At 35.9% G+C, this 17,309-nt stretch overlaps 1 protein-coding gene across 1 annotated transcript in view; it reads right to left on the bottom strand.

Annotated features, from left to right (window-relative positions):
• The window catches only part of dpy19l3 (dpy-19 like C-mannosyltransferase 3), a 58,309-nt gene that overhangs the window by 3,644 nt on the left and 37,356 nt on the right, over nucleotides 1-17,309 (bottom strand). The window contains exons 12-18 of the mRNA XM_073070137.1: nucleotides 14,136-14,294; nucleotides 11,846-11,971; nucleotides 10,822-10,933; nucleotides 8,078-8,134; nucleotides 3,554-3,636; nucleotides 2,620-2,752; nucleotides 1,912-2,070 (exon numbers count right to left, since the gene is read on the bottom strand). Of these exons, the coding sequence (XP_072926238.1) occupies nucleotides 1,912-2,070; nucleotides 2,620-2,752; nucleotides 3,554-3,636; nucleotides 8,078-8,134; nucleotides 10,822-10,933; nucleotides 11,846-11,971; nucleotides 14,136-14,294 (829 nt within the window). The remainder of the gene's footprint in view (nucleotides 1-1,911; nucleotides 2,071-2,619; nucleotides 2,753-3,553; nucleotides 3,637-8,077; nucleotides 8,135-10,821; nucleotides 10,934-11,845; nucleotides 11,972-14,135; nucleotides 14,295-17,309) is intronic.

Raw genomic sequence — 17,309 nt, 5'->3', positions numbered from 1 at the left:
GACAGCCTCTGGGCCAGCCAAACTGAGAAATCTCATTTGTGTGGATGCTGTGTGATGTGCTGCCCAGTTACAAATCCGAACACAAAATTTCAGACAATACACCAAATGCAATTAAATGACTGAACTTTATAAATCCCAATCTGACTATAAGGTTAGTAAAAGAAATAAAAAAGAAAAAGAGCAAACACGAGGAAATCTGCTGGAAATTCAAACAACACACACAAAATGCTGGTGGAATACAGCAGGCCAGGCAGCATCTATAAGGAGAAGCACTGTCGACGTTTCGGGCCGAGACCCTTCGAGTGCTTCTCCTTATAGATGCTGCCTGGCCTGCTGTGTTCCACCAGCAATTTGTGTGTGTTGTTTAAAAAAGAAAAAGGGCCCCTTTTAACTAAACAGTCTAATGTGCACGTTGCAGCTCACAGATATGTCCCTTCGTCTCCCATTGACCTCCTCTGAGTGTCGCTGACCTTCCAACCTTCGCTCCTAGTTCACTCCATACGGCAGCCTACTAACTCTCTCCTCTCACGTCTTCTCTCTTCATCTTTCGCCGACAAAAGTCCGTGAAATCCCTGCTCCCAGACTCACGGGAAAGAAGAACATGCTTCTCATTGGCTAGCATACATACCAAAGCCCCCGTTATCTCTAGTCATAACCCAAACATTGCTGCTATAGAGAAACCATTATCTTAGCAGTGAAACATTACAGAGAGACTACTACGTTAGCAGTGAAATCTTACAGCACATTACACAAAAGCTGAACTTTTTGGCAGAAATGAACATTGCTGTGTTTGGAGGAAAAAGGGCACTGTACACCAACACCAAAACCTCATCACATCTGTGAAGCATGGTGGAAGGAGCATCATAGTTTAGGACTGCTTTGCTGCCTCAAGGCTTGGGCAGCTTGCAACCACTGAGGGAACAATTAATTCAAAATTGTATCAAGGCGTTTTACAGGAGAATGTCAGGGTAGCAGTCCATCACCTGAAGCTTAACAGAAGTTGAATAATGGAACAAGACAATTATCCAAAAGACAGGAGTAAATCAACAACAGAATTGTTTAAAAAGAAAATTCTTGTTTTAGAATGGCCGAGAGAAAGTCCTGACTTAATCCTATAGAAATGTTGTGGAAGGACCTGAAGGAAGCCTGCCAACATCACAGAGTTGAAGCAGTTTTGTAAGGAGGAATTGCCCAAAATTCATCCAAGCCGATGTTCAGGACTGATCAACAGTTACCCGAAATGTTTGGTTGAAGTTACTGCTGTACAAGGGAGTCACACCAGTTACTGAAAGCAAAGGTTCACATAATTTTTACGATCAATACATGTAATATTAGATCATTTTTCTTAATAAATAAATGAACAAATTATTATTTCTTTGTATTATTTATTTAATTGGGTTTGCTTTATCTAGTTTTAGGACCTATGTGAAGATCTGATCACATTTTAGTTCATATTTATGCAGAAATAAGAGAAAATTCTACAGGGTTCACAAACTTTCTGGCATCACCATATCTACCATCATTCTCTAATACTACTATGTACTGGCAAGGCAATCTTTCTTCCTCTCTCGGTCCTGATGCAGGGAATTAACCTGAAATGTCAATCGACACCTATTCTCTACACAGATGTTGCTGGACCCATTGAGTTCTTTCAGCAATCTGGTCTTTATCGCAGATTACAGCATCTACAATCTCTTTTGTTTTCAAACCACACATTAAATTACAATTGCTCCTTGTAAACTTTAGACTCAAAACCCCAAAAGCAGAAAACAACTTCATCATGACCATCATAAAGTTGATCATTGAATCTTAAACCTTGTCAGCTACTATTTTAAAGTCAAAGCCTATATATAAAATAATTATTTTTTCATAAAATGCACCAAATGATTGAAGAAAAAAATTCTTTCTTACATGACCATTTGCTATATCAATCAAGTCTCTCAAACGACAGCCTCTTCTATGTCTTCTTTCATAACAGATACTGTCCTCAAGTACAATATAGTTTGTTCCATACAATCGCAGGATTCTGTATACTTCTTCAGGAGAACGTTTGGAATAAATCTGGTAGATCTTCAGGGAAAGATAAAACAAATAATATCAATACTAAATGCATAAAAAGGCTTTTTGACTCTTCTAGATAAATGCATGCAACATACAGTTCCTCCTACGTAAGGAAGTAAGGACTTAACCACTATACATTATTAAGGACTAAAGAATACCAATTACGCATTTGTGTTCTTGGTATATTACCAGAGCCACTCGTGCTGTTCCAAAACCACTGTTGCTGGGAAAGGTAGATTAAAAGATACATTTACATAGCGTCTTCTACAATCTTACGGTAACCCAAAATGCTTCTTTATCCAACAAAGCCCAGTCAGAATATATGTAATCACTGTTGTAAATTAAGAAATATACACACAACTAGTTGCTGCAAGCAGCAATATAGTTAAAATCAGGTAACTTTTTTTATTCACAGAATTGCAACATTTGAATATCAGCCTACTTTTTTTTCCAAATGTAATAGAAGTCAAAAGATAGATTCAAATTAAGAAAACACATCTCACTCCAGGAACTAATCCTCTGACAATGAAAGAATTGTTTAATTTACTGGTGTCCTACCTGTTTAGTTCTATCCCTTAACTTCTTATCTTCATAATGAGGGTGATTGGTTATCGTTCTTCCAGTACACAGTTTGATTCCTGCCAGTAACTGCATACTTCCAGCAAACACTGCATCTTTAGAAGTTTTTAATCTTGTAGAGGGAAGTGGTGAAAGAAAGATAAATAAATTAAAATTAGTAATGCAGTAAAAGGTGAAATGCTTGTTGCTTTGTTGTTCAATATTTTTGACAGGAATATTCAAAAAAGATGGAACATTTTGAAATTGTGCCCTTTTTATACATTAATTCCTTAATAACAAGATTTTGTTTTACATTTGCCTGTCCAATATTCTCTTTATACATCATTATCTGAATTGCTACAGGTTGCTGCTATGTTACCTCTAATATAGTGCATTTAATTTACCAGAGTTAGCTCATCAAATATCTTTTGAAATTCTATCCATTATTTCTTCAAAGCTTTTCCAGCTAAAAATCTAATAAAGTGGACAGAAATAAGGATTTTATGAGCTTTTTCAACTGTCTTGAATAAATGAGCTTTTTTCTAAATGTGTACCCATTTAATAGTCTTCAACGTACTTGGTAAATCTGTTACCCTGCGTATTCTTTTCTGCCTTCTTGTGTAATATAGAAACTTCCCCATCTCACAAAAAAAAACTTTCAAACTCAGTTGATAAGAAATCTCTATTTCTGATATCCATATTATGTTCCTATACTGTGGAAAAATCCTCACAGATGCATCTAAAGCTGTATATCGCATTGGTTGTACAACTTCTTTCAGTGTCCTAAATGGAATTCCAGGAACTGCTGTCCTAATTTGCTGCAGTCACACCAATGAACGTGCCATTCAAAATTAAAAACACATTTCAATCTGTTAGGGACAAGAAATTTAGTAAAATTTCAATGTAAATTTTACGTGAAAGTAGTTTAACTTACTTGATCCAGTTCATTAATTCAACAGTATCAGGGTCATAAAATTCCCTTAAATCTGACAGTTCAGCCATTAACTTTGGCCAGAACTAGAAATAAAGGGAAAAAACACATGAACAAGTCCAATGGTTCTATCCTTTCTATTATTCTTTTTAACAGGACATAACATTGGAATTGGTTTATTACTGTCACAACTACCAAGACAGAGTGAAAAGCTTGACTTGTATAGTGTTCATCCAGATCAAATCATAGCACAATACATTTTGATAAAACAAGGTAAAACAATTATAGAATGCAGAATAACATCTAACAGCTACAGAGAAAGTCCAGAACAGGTAAACAATAGGTAAACAAATTCACAAACTCAAACTGTTGCAGTCCTTCTACTGATAAATCATCTAAAGCCTTGTTGAGCAGGAGTTTCAGGCTTTGGTCCAGTGATAATAAAGCAATTGCAATAACTTGCCAAGTTACGATGCTGTGCAGCTTGGAGGGGAACGTGCAGGTAATTGTGCTTATCTGCACATGAAATCTTACTCTTTCTTGCTGGTAGAGATAATGGGTTTGAGAGGTGTTAATAGAGCACCCTAGGTGACCAAATGGGTTTCATTTTGTGGTTGGCAAATACTGCAGGCAGTTCAGATGAAGAGTCTTAGCTTGAAACATCAACTGTTTATTTCCCTCCATAGATGCTGTCTGACCTGTTGAGTTGAATTCCTCTAGCATTTTATATGGACATTTGCCCTGTTTTTTTTGTGAACATGACATATCTGGACAATCTTTCACATTATCAGGCAAATTCCAGAGCATTACTGTACTAGAACAGCTTGGCTAAATGTACGGTTAGCTTTCAAGCTTGTATTTTAATAGCCTTTTCTGTAACAAGTACTCTCAACTATTTCTTGTTAATCTATGCTTGAATCAACTTGGCTGAAGACGTCTATGTGGGTGGGAATACAAGGAGGAAACTGAGATGGTACTTAGTACTTCTAGATGAAATGAAAACAGATGCTTCAACCTTATTTCTAGCACACACATGATACAACCTGACATAAGTAAGTAGGGCATGTCCTTGGAGCCTCCTCGTCCATTTATACATGCAAATAGTATCAGTAATGACCATCACCATCTGTGAGATCACTAAAACACTATTTTTGCTATATTTCATAATAGCCAAACACGAACTTCCAGATTTGTTCTGATACAATTTATAACAATTATCTTGGTACACAACAAAATGTGTCCTCAATATGAAGTAATGACTTCACTTTCTGAAAAACTAAGTATCAAAATCAAGTTTAATATCACTGGCATATGTTGTGAAATTTGTTGTTTTGTAGCAGCAGTACATTGTAATACATAATAATAAAAAAACTATAAATTACAGTAAATATATATAACAAGAAAATGTAATTAAATAAGTAGTGCAAAAAGAGAGGAGAAAACTACTGAGGTAGTCTTCATGGGTCCATTGACCATTCAGAAATCTGATGGTGAAGGGGAAGAAGCTGTTCCTGAAACGTTTGAGTGTGCGTCTTCAGGGTCCTGTACTTCCACTTTGATGGTGGCAATGAGAAGAGGGCATGTCCTGGGTGATGGGGGTCATTAATGATGGATGCTGCCTTTTTGAGGCACCACCTTTTGAAGAAGTCCTGGATGTCCAGAGTTTACAAGCTTCTACAGCTTTTCCCAAAACTGTGCAGAGGCCCCTCTTTATCAGTTGGTGATGCAACCACTTAGAATGCTCTCCATGGTGCATCTGTAGAAATTTGTGAGTGTCTTTGGTGACACTCCAAGTCTCCTCTAACTTCTAATGAAATATAGCCACTGTCACGCCTTCCTATAATTGCATCAATATGTTAGGCCCAGTATAGATCCTCAGAGATACTAACAGCCATGAAGTTGAAGCTGCTAACCCTATCCTCTGCTGAAACCTCGATGAGGACTGGAGTGTGTTCCCTCGACTTCCCATTCCCGAAGTCCACAATCAGATCCTTGACCTTGCTGAAGTTGAGTGCAAAGTTATTGCTGTGTCGCCATTCAACCAGCTAATCTACCTTGTTCCTTGATTGTCAGCAAGGAGAGGATGTTATTTCCCATCTGCACAGACTGTGGTCTCCCGGTGAGGAAGTCAAGGATCCAGTTGCAGAAGGGGGTACAGAAGCCCATGTTTTGAAGCTTGTTGATTATAACTGAGGGTTATGATTGTGTTGAATGTTGAGCTGTAGTCAATAGACAGCAGTCTGATGTAGGAATTGCTATTGTCCAGGTGATCCAAGGCCGAGTGGAGAGCCAGAGAGTTTGCATCCATTGTGGACCTATCACTCCCACCAGAGTTGTCCACAACAAAGCACATTTAACACAGGCAAATGAGTGGGGAAAGTACGCTTATCCCTAGATTCACACTCTCTCTGCTGGCAGAGCCAACACGGAAGTAACATCCTTCAATGGTCTAAAGCCGGCCAGAAAACACTGGAAATGGTAACCAAGGAAACACTCCACTATCTCTGGCATACTATTTTCCAGCAGGGTGAATGGATTAAGGATGCTGAAGGGATGAGGAGTGGTAATCCCTTGATAAGATGAATAAATCACTAAAATTTATTCTCCAGATTTCTTTGCTGGCTATTGTTTCAATGGCCCAGCAGCCATTTGCCATTTGCTAAGGCCAAAGCAAGTAAAAGATTTAGTACACATATAGTACCAGAAGTGAATTTTCAAAATATCTTTAATCAGAGATATACAATTAAGAAAATGCCATCTAATGCATGTTTATCTAGGAAATGCACAACAATTCTGAGAATAATTTATTATTTGTTTGTACTCTAAGTTTAAAGCTGAGAAAAGTACTAGCATTTATAACAGAAAGCGTGGGTGCCAGCTAAATGTTATTCTGATCGTCGATAATGAAGTCCAATGCAAACTACCTGTTCATTTCATCTGCAATTCACCACTTATTTTTAAAGCACCAACGTTCATTGTTTAAAAACTCTTTTGTAGAAATTTATAATAAATGTTTTGCATTTCAGCCTAGCTTTAACTTGAAATCTAAATTGTTCCTGATTAAACTTTTACTTATTAGTTGTTTAATTCATATTCTCTCCATTATTTGGAACAATCATCTATTTTTGTGCAATTATATACTTTTGCTTTAACAATAGTATCATTTAACATTTTTAGTTTAACACAGACGGTGGGTCTTTCCCTTGAAATTTTTCTCTCTCATTGTAATGTTTCCTATGTCTTCAGAAAGAGCTTAAATGTTCAGTCCATGACAATGAAAGCCCATTAACATTGCTGGCTTTAACATCTCTGGATATAATTTCATTTAAAAAAATCTGTAACATTTGACTAAATTGTTTTTTTCAAAAAGTATTAGTACCCTGATGCTACAATTATGCTTTATTCTTGTACCCTTCTATTTTAATCTTTGACTGTTTAGAAGCAATACTGTATAGACTTTAGTAAAGTATAAGACAAGGTCTCTCTTACAAGATTGATCCAGAAGATTAAGATACATTGGGACTTGGTAGACTGGACTCAAATGATCTTGGCCATGGAAGATATAGAGTAATGGTAGAGGGGTGTATCTTTGTCCAGTGATGTTCTGCAGGGATCTGTGCTAGGACCTCTTGTTTGTGATATATATTGATTTGAACAAAATGTAGACAGGATAATTGTAAGTTTAAAGATGATACAAAAAACTGGTGGAGTTGTGGAAAGTGAAAGTTGTCAAAGGATACAGCAGGATACAGATCAGTCAGAGATATGGGTGGAAAAGTGGCAAATGTTTAATCTGGGCAAGTGTGACTGCTGCACTTTTGAAGTCCTATATAAATGGAAAGTATATAGTAATATAAATGGCAAGACCCTTAGGAGTACTGATATACAGAAGAATCTTGGGTGTAAGTCCATAGCTCTGTAGAAGTGGCAACATAAGAAGACAGCTACATAGCTACATAAGAAGGGCTACATAGACCATTACTAACTTTATCGGTCAGGATGTTGAACATCACAGTTTGAAAGTCATATTGAAGAGGGTGCAGAAAGCATTCACCAGGATGCAGCCTGGATTAGAGAGTATTAGCAATAAGGAGAGACCGGACTAAATTTGGATTGTTTTTACTGGAGAAATGAAGGCTGAAGGGAGACATGATAAAAGTTTAGAAAATTATGAGAGGTAGCTATCAGAATCTTCTTGTTGAGTTGAAACGTAATGTACCAAAGGGTATATCTTTAAGGGATAGGGTAGAAATGTTTAAAGGAGTTATCTGAGGATAACTGGAAGGTACAGCCAAGAGGGTAGATACAACAGTGGTGTTTAAGAGGTATTTGGATATTCACAGAAACATACAGAGAATGGAGGGATATATGCAGGCAGATAGGATTAGTTTAATTTGACATTATGGTTGGCACAGACATCACGGGCTAGAGGACCTGTTCTTGTGCTTTACTGTTTTATGGTCAATATGGACTTGATACCTTTCTACTTTCAGAGATGCCATATATAACTCAAACAATACGACTTACCTCATAACAAAGATAAATACAAATTGATATAGGAACTGCAAACCTCACCACACGGACCTGTGAAAACAAACGCAAAATATATATTAGTACCAGTTAAAATGGTTCAAAGGAAAAAAAAGCAGTAACACTGGAGCTATTGCAGTGTAGTTTAAAGAGACAGTCCTGATTACTAGCAGAAATATTTGTTATATTTAAATGTAACCTAGAACACAACAGAGGAATCTAGTTGGCTTCTTAACTGACATGATATTCAACTGTACCGTGACAAGTTTACAGCTTAATGAAGCTTGATTCCTAAGAGGCACTGACAGAGTCTTCAGAAAAATCTATGAATTAAGCCCATGGCTGTACAAAACTAATGTTAAATATTAAAAATGGAAACATTTTAAACAGACACATTTTGAAGTAAGTATGTTGAGAAGTAGCATTTCAAGGATCAGTACAGATTCATTAGTTTCTAATTTCCATCAGTGTAAATGCATTCAATTTAAGAATTCAAGTAAAATTTGCAGCTAACAAGAATAAACAAGGTAGTCCATTCTCATGAACCACTTATAAAAATAAAAAGTAATATTACAAAATAAATAGATGAATAATACTGGTGACTCTCTACATGAATAGGTGGATGCTGTGTTGATAGGCCTTCATAGAGGATGAATAATTAGCTTTTCCTAGCTCTATTTAAAATAGAATCCTCATCAAAAATGCTAAAATACAAAGCTGAAATTTATTTGACATTCAAACAAAGTTTTACATTATATTTGCCTTTATATATTTTAATGATTAAAGAATAATACATTTCATTCTTAATCAATATTTTTTCTGCATTCTTTTTAAATTAAGGATCAAAAAGTAATAAGTAACATTACTGGACAAAATGTGATACCGCAATAATTTTGTGACGGACAATGAAACAAATCTTAAATAACTGAAATACAGACATTTTCCCCCATTTTAAAGCTGTTCCTTTCATATTCATTACATGCTTTAAAACAGAATATGCCACACCTCACGTGTGTGGCCACATTAATGGCTTTATTCGAAACATATTTCAGAGCATAATACATAAGTTTGAGCTGAATGCCATGCAGCTTTAATAACTCAAGGAAAATAGTTAACATGTTATTACATTAATCAAAACAGCAAAGCAGGATTGTATTTACTGAAGATTCAGCACATACATGATGAATTGAATGATTTCCCAAATAGTATCATTCTACATAATGTTGAGTTCTGAACACGATGAGGATTTCCGACCAACATGAAATAAATTTCCAACTGTGCAGTTTTAATAAAAAGCTTTCTTATTCAAACATCATACCTGCACTGAATGCTAAAGTCTCAGTAAACTTGAATATTTGTATCACCAAGGACTCCATTGATCTCATCCATCACACAACGGGTCAGACTGCTGTACAGGGATGTTTTATTTTCAATCTCACAATAACTTAATTGGAGCTAATTTTATATTCAAACCTAATTGAAATTATGTACATTTTTAAAACCTCTGATATACAATTTCAATTTAGATAAACTGCAAAGGACCGAATTATGTGGTTGGCCGTAGTTTTATTATAATATAGAATGGTAGGCGTTTTATAGCTAAGTTGTTTAACGAAGTAAAATTAGTTTTCCAATATTAACATTATTAAATATTAAACATATAGCAGTTGCTATAGGGGTAATTTTGTATTTCATATGAAAAATACAATTAAAACAATAATGGGCTATCTACATCATGGACATAATGTGAAACAAACTGTTATTTCATCATTACTTAGGCACAGAAAAATCAGAATGTTTTTTTAAGAAACTGATCACCTGAAATTGTACTGCCACCTGGTGGTAAGCTGTAATACTACTTAAATGCAAAAAGCAGAATGATTGCTTTGAATGATTGTTTTGATATGCACTGAAGATAATTTAAGATAAAAGACATTAACTATTTAGGATAATCTTGATTGTATGTACATATTGACATAATGCAATCTAAAATCCTGATGCAGCAATTATTATTAGCATTATACCTGTAGCTAAAATACATTGGGACTCAGATCACAGATTGAGACTATACTTGGCATCACTTTGGGTGAACTACATAACCATATAACAACTACAGCACGGAAACAGGCCATCTCGGCCCTTCTAGTCCGTGCCGAACGCTTATTCTCACCTAGTCCCACATACCTGCACTCAGCCCATAACCCTCCATTCCTTTCCTGTCCATATACCTATCCAATTTTTTTTTAAATTGACAAAATCAAACCTGCCTCTACCACTTCTACTGGAAGCTCATTCCACACAGCTACCACTGTCTGAGTAAAGAAGTTCCCCCTCGTGTTACCCCCAAACACTGCAGTGGTGTAACTGCAGAATCACCACTTACTGGATTTTTTTTTGATTTTGACTCAACTCTCTGTTCACTCCAGAGAATGTTGTATATGAAAATTCCAGAAAATCAGCAGTTTCTGAGATACTCAAACCACCCCTTCTGGCACCAATCATTTCAGAGGAAACGTCATTTAATTGCATCTCTTCCCCATTCGGATGTTTGGTTTGAACAACAAGTGAACCTCTTGAACATGCCTGCACGCTTTTTATGCATTGAGTTGCTGCCACATTATTGGCCGATTCGATATTTGTATTAACAAGGTGCATAGATGTATATAATAAAGTGGCCACTGAGTGTATGCTTGCAACAATAATTTAAGAGAAATGTGTGCAAAGTAAAGTGTAATACGAACCCACAGGGGAGAAAAAAGCCGAAGTGCTTTGAGAGTTAGATTCCAAAAATGACTGCTGCAAATTGCTGCTGATGTAAAAATACACATATGGGATGTCCACAAATATTTCATCCTGGAAGAGGCAAAAAAAATGGACTAAAAGATCTATACATTATTGTGTAAATCAAAATCTATTTAATTTATCATGGAAGTACATTTTGAAATGGATATTATGAACTCAATAGAATTTTGCCTCAAAATTATGTACAATAATGAATTATTTATCAGATTAGAAGATTGTTAGCAATTCAGGATTAAAAATTAAAAAAAAAACTTAATACAATGTTGCCTCTTTGTTGTAGTTACTCTTGCATAAATTGTTTTTATTTAAACTTTTATTTTGACAATGAAATTCTGGTAGTGAAAAATGATATCAGCATATCAAGACAATAATTTTGATAACTGAGTAATCAGAATGAAGGATTAAAAAAGTAAGAGGACCAGGACGGCCAAGGAAATAGAGTAGGTATGATCAATGTTTATTCTGAAGGTAAGAGGAGAATTGGGGAAAAACTAATTAATGAAGAGTGAAAAGTGACAGAAAAGAAACATGAAATACTTTTTAAAGATTCCAATATTATGTAAAACCTGAAAGAATGAAAGTAGACAATAATAAATAGGACAGGAGAAGATAATATGACAGAACACATATTAAAGTCAGTATCTGCAAACTGAAACCAAGTTGACTTTGGTAATGTGAAAAACTGATGTCCACAATCAGATGATAGGTGAAGGATGTGAATCTAATGGCCACACAATAACACATGAAATTTAATAAATGTAATGGACTCATCTTCCAGTTATATTACAAAATCTAGGACATATTATTTTAATTTGGGATTGCATTTATGCTTGGACTGAAGGATCAAGCCAATTTAAAAAAATACATTTTCTCAACAAGTGTTCTAATAGTTTATGTGTAGTATATTAACTTTCAGCAAATTCTTTGTGGAAGCTCAATGGAGTTAGTAGTGCAATGGATTACCTCATTGTACTCAAAGCCAGCAGACCAAATAACACATTATGTATTAGATTGTACGCCATGTCTGGTCTGAGCAGTGTCATGTTCTCGTCTTTAACGGTTGAACTCTGGAATAGATTGGAACAGCTACTGCAGTTGGAGAGAGAGAAAAATAAATAATTATACCTACAAGTGAAGTTTTTTTATTAAGCATTCTAATTTGAAGTTTTCAAAATATTGATAATTCATTGTAATTTGACAATATCTTCATATTAAAAATCAAAAGATTTGTTCAGCATATATCAATGAAGTGCAAAGTAGCTGAACACAATGTGGTATAATATAAATACTCCATAAAGCTCACCACAGCAATGAATGAAATAGATAAGTGCAGAAAAATGGTAAACCAAAGGATTGAAAAAGACTGTTCAGTCCAACAAATTTATTTCAAAAATCTATCCAACATCCCCTGAAGTAAAATTTTTTATCCCATTGCCACTGGTATTGATTTGGAAAGAAGGAGGTGCAATGAGACTCGAGGGTCCTTGGACACCAACTGTATGAGATCTGTGTTTCTGGATTAGAGAAGTGCAAATGTCCAACTCACAAAAGTTTAAAGTCAACTTATGGAAACTCAGTTCTTTTTTTAACCCCTGATACAGTTAACAACATATTGATTTGACACTATTATCAATATAAAAAGATATTGAGCTATGAAAATATGTATACAGCAGTTCCTGCTGGTCAACACAGGACTGGAACCTCACTCAGAAGGCTCAAGAGATAGGAGGGAAAATAATCACTTGAATTTGGTGATAATAGAAGATAGCTGAGGCAGGTTGGCACCTGCTCTGAAATTCAAGCGGAATAGGAGATTTATTAATTCATCTGCAATTAAGCAATTTCCCAATGAATCCCTTTGTTGTTTAGGGATGATGCAAAAATAAAAAAATCAGATTTTCACCTCATCACACAACGTGAATTCGCCTGATCTCAGTTGTCTGTTCAGCTGTCAACCTTTATTTAAAATTATTTCCCAAAGCCCTAGTTTTCCTTGCTGAAAGCCTAGGGTATAGCCATAAAATTATGGATACTAATATTATTACATTTTTATTGCTTTTCCTCATCTCCCAGGTGGTCCCTTTCTTTTCCCCCTACATCTTGTCCCCACCTGTAAAAATCTCTCTTAGATTCTCAAAAGAAAACAACACATCCTCCTCTCTAATGTTTAAAGATTACTCTATTTCTTCTCAAGTTTAAGTCTGCACAAAGTGAATTGGTTTCATCTAGGATAAACTTATTTTTTCAAGTCACCATCTGTTGCTCAAAATTCACATGTTCCAGGAGAAATAATTCACTGCACATTTCTGAGTTCATGTTTTAGATTCATCAGTTGTTTAAATTTAGCTTTAGAAATAGTTTTAATTGTTTGTACATACTGTCAGCTACTTTATTTACCCCCTCCTTCCTTCATTCTTTGCACCCAGATCCAATGTCACCAATGTTTTTATTTTCCAAGGCCTTACTGTATTATCTGTTCCCTCCATCAAATACTCCTACATTTCACTAGGTTTTTATAAAATGAAAACAAACAGCTTTAAAATTTTGATATGAAACAAAAAAAAAACTACAAATATTCAGCAGGTCAGGCAGCATCTGTGGCGAGAGAAACAGAGTTAACATTTCAGTTTGATAACCTTCCATCCCACAATAACTCCGTTTCTCTTTCACAAATGCTGCCCAACCTGACAAGTATTTCCAGCATTTTTCCTTTGTTCCATTTGAGACTTTGAGCATTGGTAGTGTTTTACATTTAAATGATTTCATTGTTTTGCCCAAAATATATATATAAATAGACTTTGAAAAGAATCTGGTTTTCTTTCTCATGCTTCCAATATCTAATACTTTCTTACAACACAGAAGGAAGCAGTTCAGGCCCTTAAGTCTATATTGATTCTCAAACCATTCCCATCAGGAGCAGTCCTCACTGTAACTTTATTCTCTCTCACATAAATGCTCGCTAATTCCTCTGCAACCAACCAGAGTTGGGATGAATTACAGCAGCCAATTAACACATTTCCATACAAATTAACAGCTCTGACCTCAGGCACAAACCATAACAAATATTCAAAAGTAGATTTGACAAATGATCACTCTGTGATAGAATCTGATCAAAGATTCTATTTGACCCCATGACAATGCATCCACTTAAAACTAAATTTAAACTTATGCAAATCTAGCAAATTGTCAGTACAGCTCAAAAATCATCCTCCTCTAATCACCCTCATTTTAACTACTGACATTTTTAACATACCTGAGATTCCGAATAGCAACAATTAGAGCGATGATCATTGTAATAACCAAAACTAAAAGATATGAAGGTAAAATCAATGTGTTCAAAAGTCTTTGGAAGGTATCATGAGGCAGGAGGCCAAAGGCTTCTTCACATAGGTATAATTTAGCATCAAAATCCCTAAAGATTAAGCAAAAAAATGTAATTAAACATATCTGTTATTATATATATGAGGTGCTGAAATGCTTAATTTTGGAGTATTCATGCTGATCTGGTTACTTTAATCTTGCATAAGATTAATTACTAACTTAATTACTACAAACTTGGCACTAATTAGATTCAGTGAATCTCAGCAAACATAACATTCAGCTTAAATGTGGAACCTTCTCCAAATGCTCAGTTAAAGCTCTGAGATGCCATCTATACATACAATGATTGTGAAAGTTTTCAACCTCAGTAGTCACTTAATTTGCAAGTGCAATACGGTACAATTCGAATGTTTAAAAAAATATTTGGATAGATTAATTGCTAAGAAAGAGAGCAGAGATGGCAAGCCTATGGCATGTGCAAAAATGCTGCTGGGCACACAGCATGCTTTGGCACATGGCACCCTCGATTCTTTAAACTCCACCCATAATAAAAAAAACACACAATGATCACCTTTACTGCCAAATGAAGCAGTAAATGGTTTTTTACAAGCCGACAGCAGTGAGATTTTTTCCACCAGAAATATCTAATGCTGGTTTGTGCGCAACAAAAGTCTCACTTCAAAGTCCTGACGAAGGGTCTCGGCCCGAAACGTCGACAGCACTTCTCCCTATAGATGCTGCCTGACCTGCTGCGTTCCACCAGCATTTTGTGTGTGTTGTTGTCTGAATTTCCAGCATCTGCAGATTTCCTCGTGTTTGCTCTCACTTCAAAGTTTATTTTCCTTTCATTGGTCTTTTACGAATATGTAACAAAACATGATCTCATATTCACATTTCTTATGTTATATATGATGTACAATAATATATTTAGGAATGTTATTTTTCAAATGTCTCTTTAAAAGATAAATATTAATTTCTGAAAAGGTTTTCTAAAATGCTTCATTTATTTCAATCATTATGCTTTTATTAATAGTAAAACAATGAATACATGTAAATAAGCAACAAAAATCATCCTTTTTCCTTTTAAAAGGCCCATAATTATTGTTAATAAATCATTAATCAATGATAATCTCTGCTCAAAATTACTATGACATGTGAAAATTTTTTAGAGAATTATTGCTAACTTGTGCATATGTTCTCAAAAGGATTTGCTACCCCCGGTTTCGAGGGAGGCAAATAGGACTAGCTCAGCAAGGCACCTTGGTTGGCATGGACAAGAAGGACCAAACAGACCATTTCAATGTTGTATAACTTATAACTTTCCAAACATGATTAAAAAATATAATTATGCTGGTAGTCATTCGCAATGCAATGCAAAATAGAAAATTGTTTTAATGTTAAAGTTTAATTGCAATACTGGTGATACCATAAGAAAAGAACCCGAACTTCTGAAGAGCTTACAGCTATAAATGTACAGTGCACTTAAAATACCCAAGCTTCCCTTTCATTGACCTAAACAAAGAATAAAAGAGGCTCCTTAACTTAATAGAACTTATACCCTGTAGTTCACTACCATATAACATATAACCATATAACCATATAACAATCACAGCACGGAAACAGGCCATTCCGGCCCTCCTAGTCCGTGCCGAACTCTTAATCTCACCTAGTCCCACCTACCCGCACTCAGCCCATAACCCTCCACTCCTTTCCTATCCATATACCTATCCAATTTTACCTTAAATGACACAACTGAACTGGCCTCTACTACTTCTACAGGAAGCTCATTCCACACAGCTATCACTCTCTGAGTAAAGAAATACCCCCTCGTGTTTCCCTTAAACTTTTGCCCCCTAACTCTCAAATCATGTCCTCTCGTTTGAATCTCCCCTACTCTCAATGGAAACAGCCTATTCACGTCAACTCTATCTATCCCTCTCAACATTTTAAATACCTCGATCAAATCCCCCCTCAACCTTCTACGCTCCAATGAATAGAGACCTAACTTGTTCAACCTTTCTCTGTAACTTAAGTGCTGAAACCCAGGTAACATCCTAGTAAATCGTCTCTGCACTCTCTCTAATTTATTGATATCTTTCCTATAATTCGGTGACCAGAACTGTACACAATATTCCAAATTTGGCCTTACCAATGCCTTGTACAATTTTAACATTACATCCCAACTTCTGTACTCAATGCTCTGATTTATAAAGGCCAGCGTTCCAAAAGCCTTCTTCACCACCCTATCTACATGAGACTCCACCTTCAGGGAACTATGCACTGTTATTCCTAGATCTCTCTGTTCCACTGCATTCCTCAATGCCCTACCATTTACCCTGTATGTTCTATTTGGATTATTCCTGCCAAAATGTAGAACCTCACACTTCTCAGCATTAAACTCCATCTGCCAACGTTCAGCCCATTCTTCTAACCGGCATAAATCTCCCTGCAAGCTTTGAAAACCCACCTCATTATCCACAACACCTCCTACCTTAGTATCATCAGCATACTTACTAATCCAATTTACCACCCCATCATCCAGATCATTTATGTATATTACAAACAACATTGGGCCCAAAACAGATCCCTGAGGCACCCCGCTAGTCACCGGCCTCCATCCCGATAAACAATTATCCACCACTACTCTCTGGCATCTCCCATCTAGCCACTGTTGAATCCATTTTATTACTCCAGCATTAATACCTAACGACTGAACCTTCTTAACTAATCTTCCATGTGGAACTTTGTCAAAGGCCTTGCTGAAGTCCATATAGACTACATCCACTGCCTTACCCTCGTCAACATTCCTCGTAACTACTTCAAAAAATTCAATAAGGTTTGTCAAACATGACCTTCCACGCACAAATCCATGCTGGCTACTCCTAATCAGATCCTGTCTATCCAGATAATTATAAATACTATCTCTAAGAATACTTTCCATTAATTTACCCACCACTGATGTCAAACTGACAGGTCTATAATTGCCAGGCTTACTTCTAGAACCCTTTTTAAACAATGGAACCACATGAGCAATACGCCAATCCTCCGGCACAATCCCCGTTTCTAATGACATCTGAAAGATCTCCGTCAGAGCTCCTGCTATCTC

Source organism: Hemitrygon akajei, chromosome 17 (genome assembly GCF_048418815.1).
Source record: "Hemitrygon akajei chromosome 17, sHemAka1.3, whole genome shotgun sequence".
In the NCBI taxonomy this organism is placed as follows: Eukaryota; Metazoa; Chordata; class Chondrichthyes; order Myliobatiformes; family Dasyatidae; genus Hemitrygon; species Hemitrygon akajei.
The sequence above is the reverse complement of the archived record's forward strand: the minus strand, read 5'-3'. Positions and strand labels throughout refer to the sequence as shown.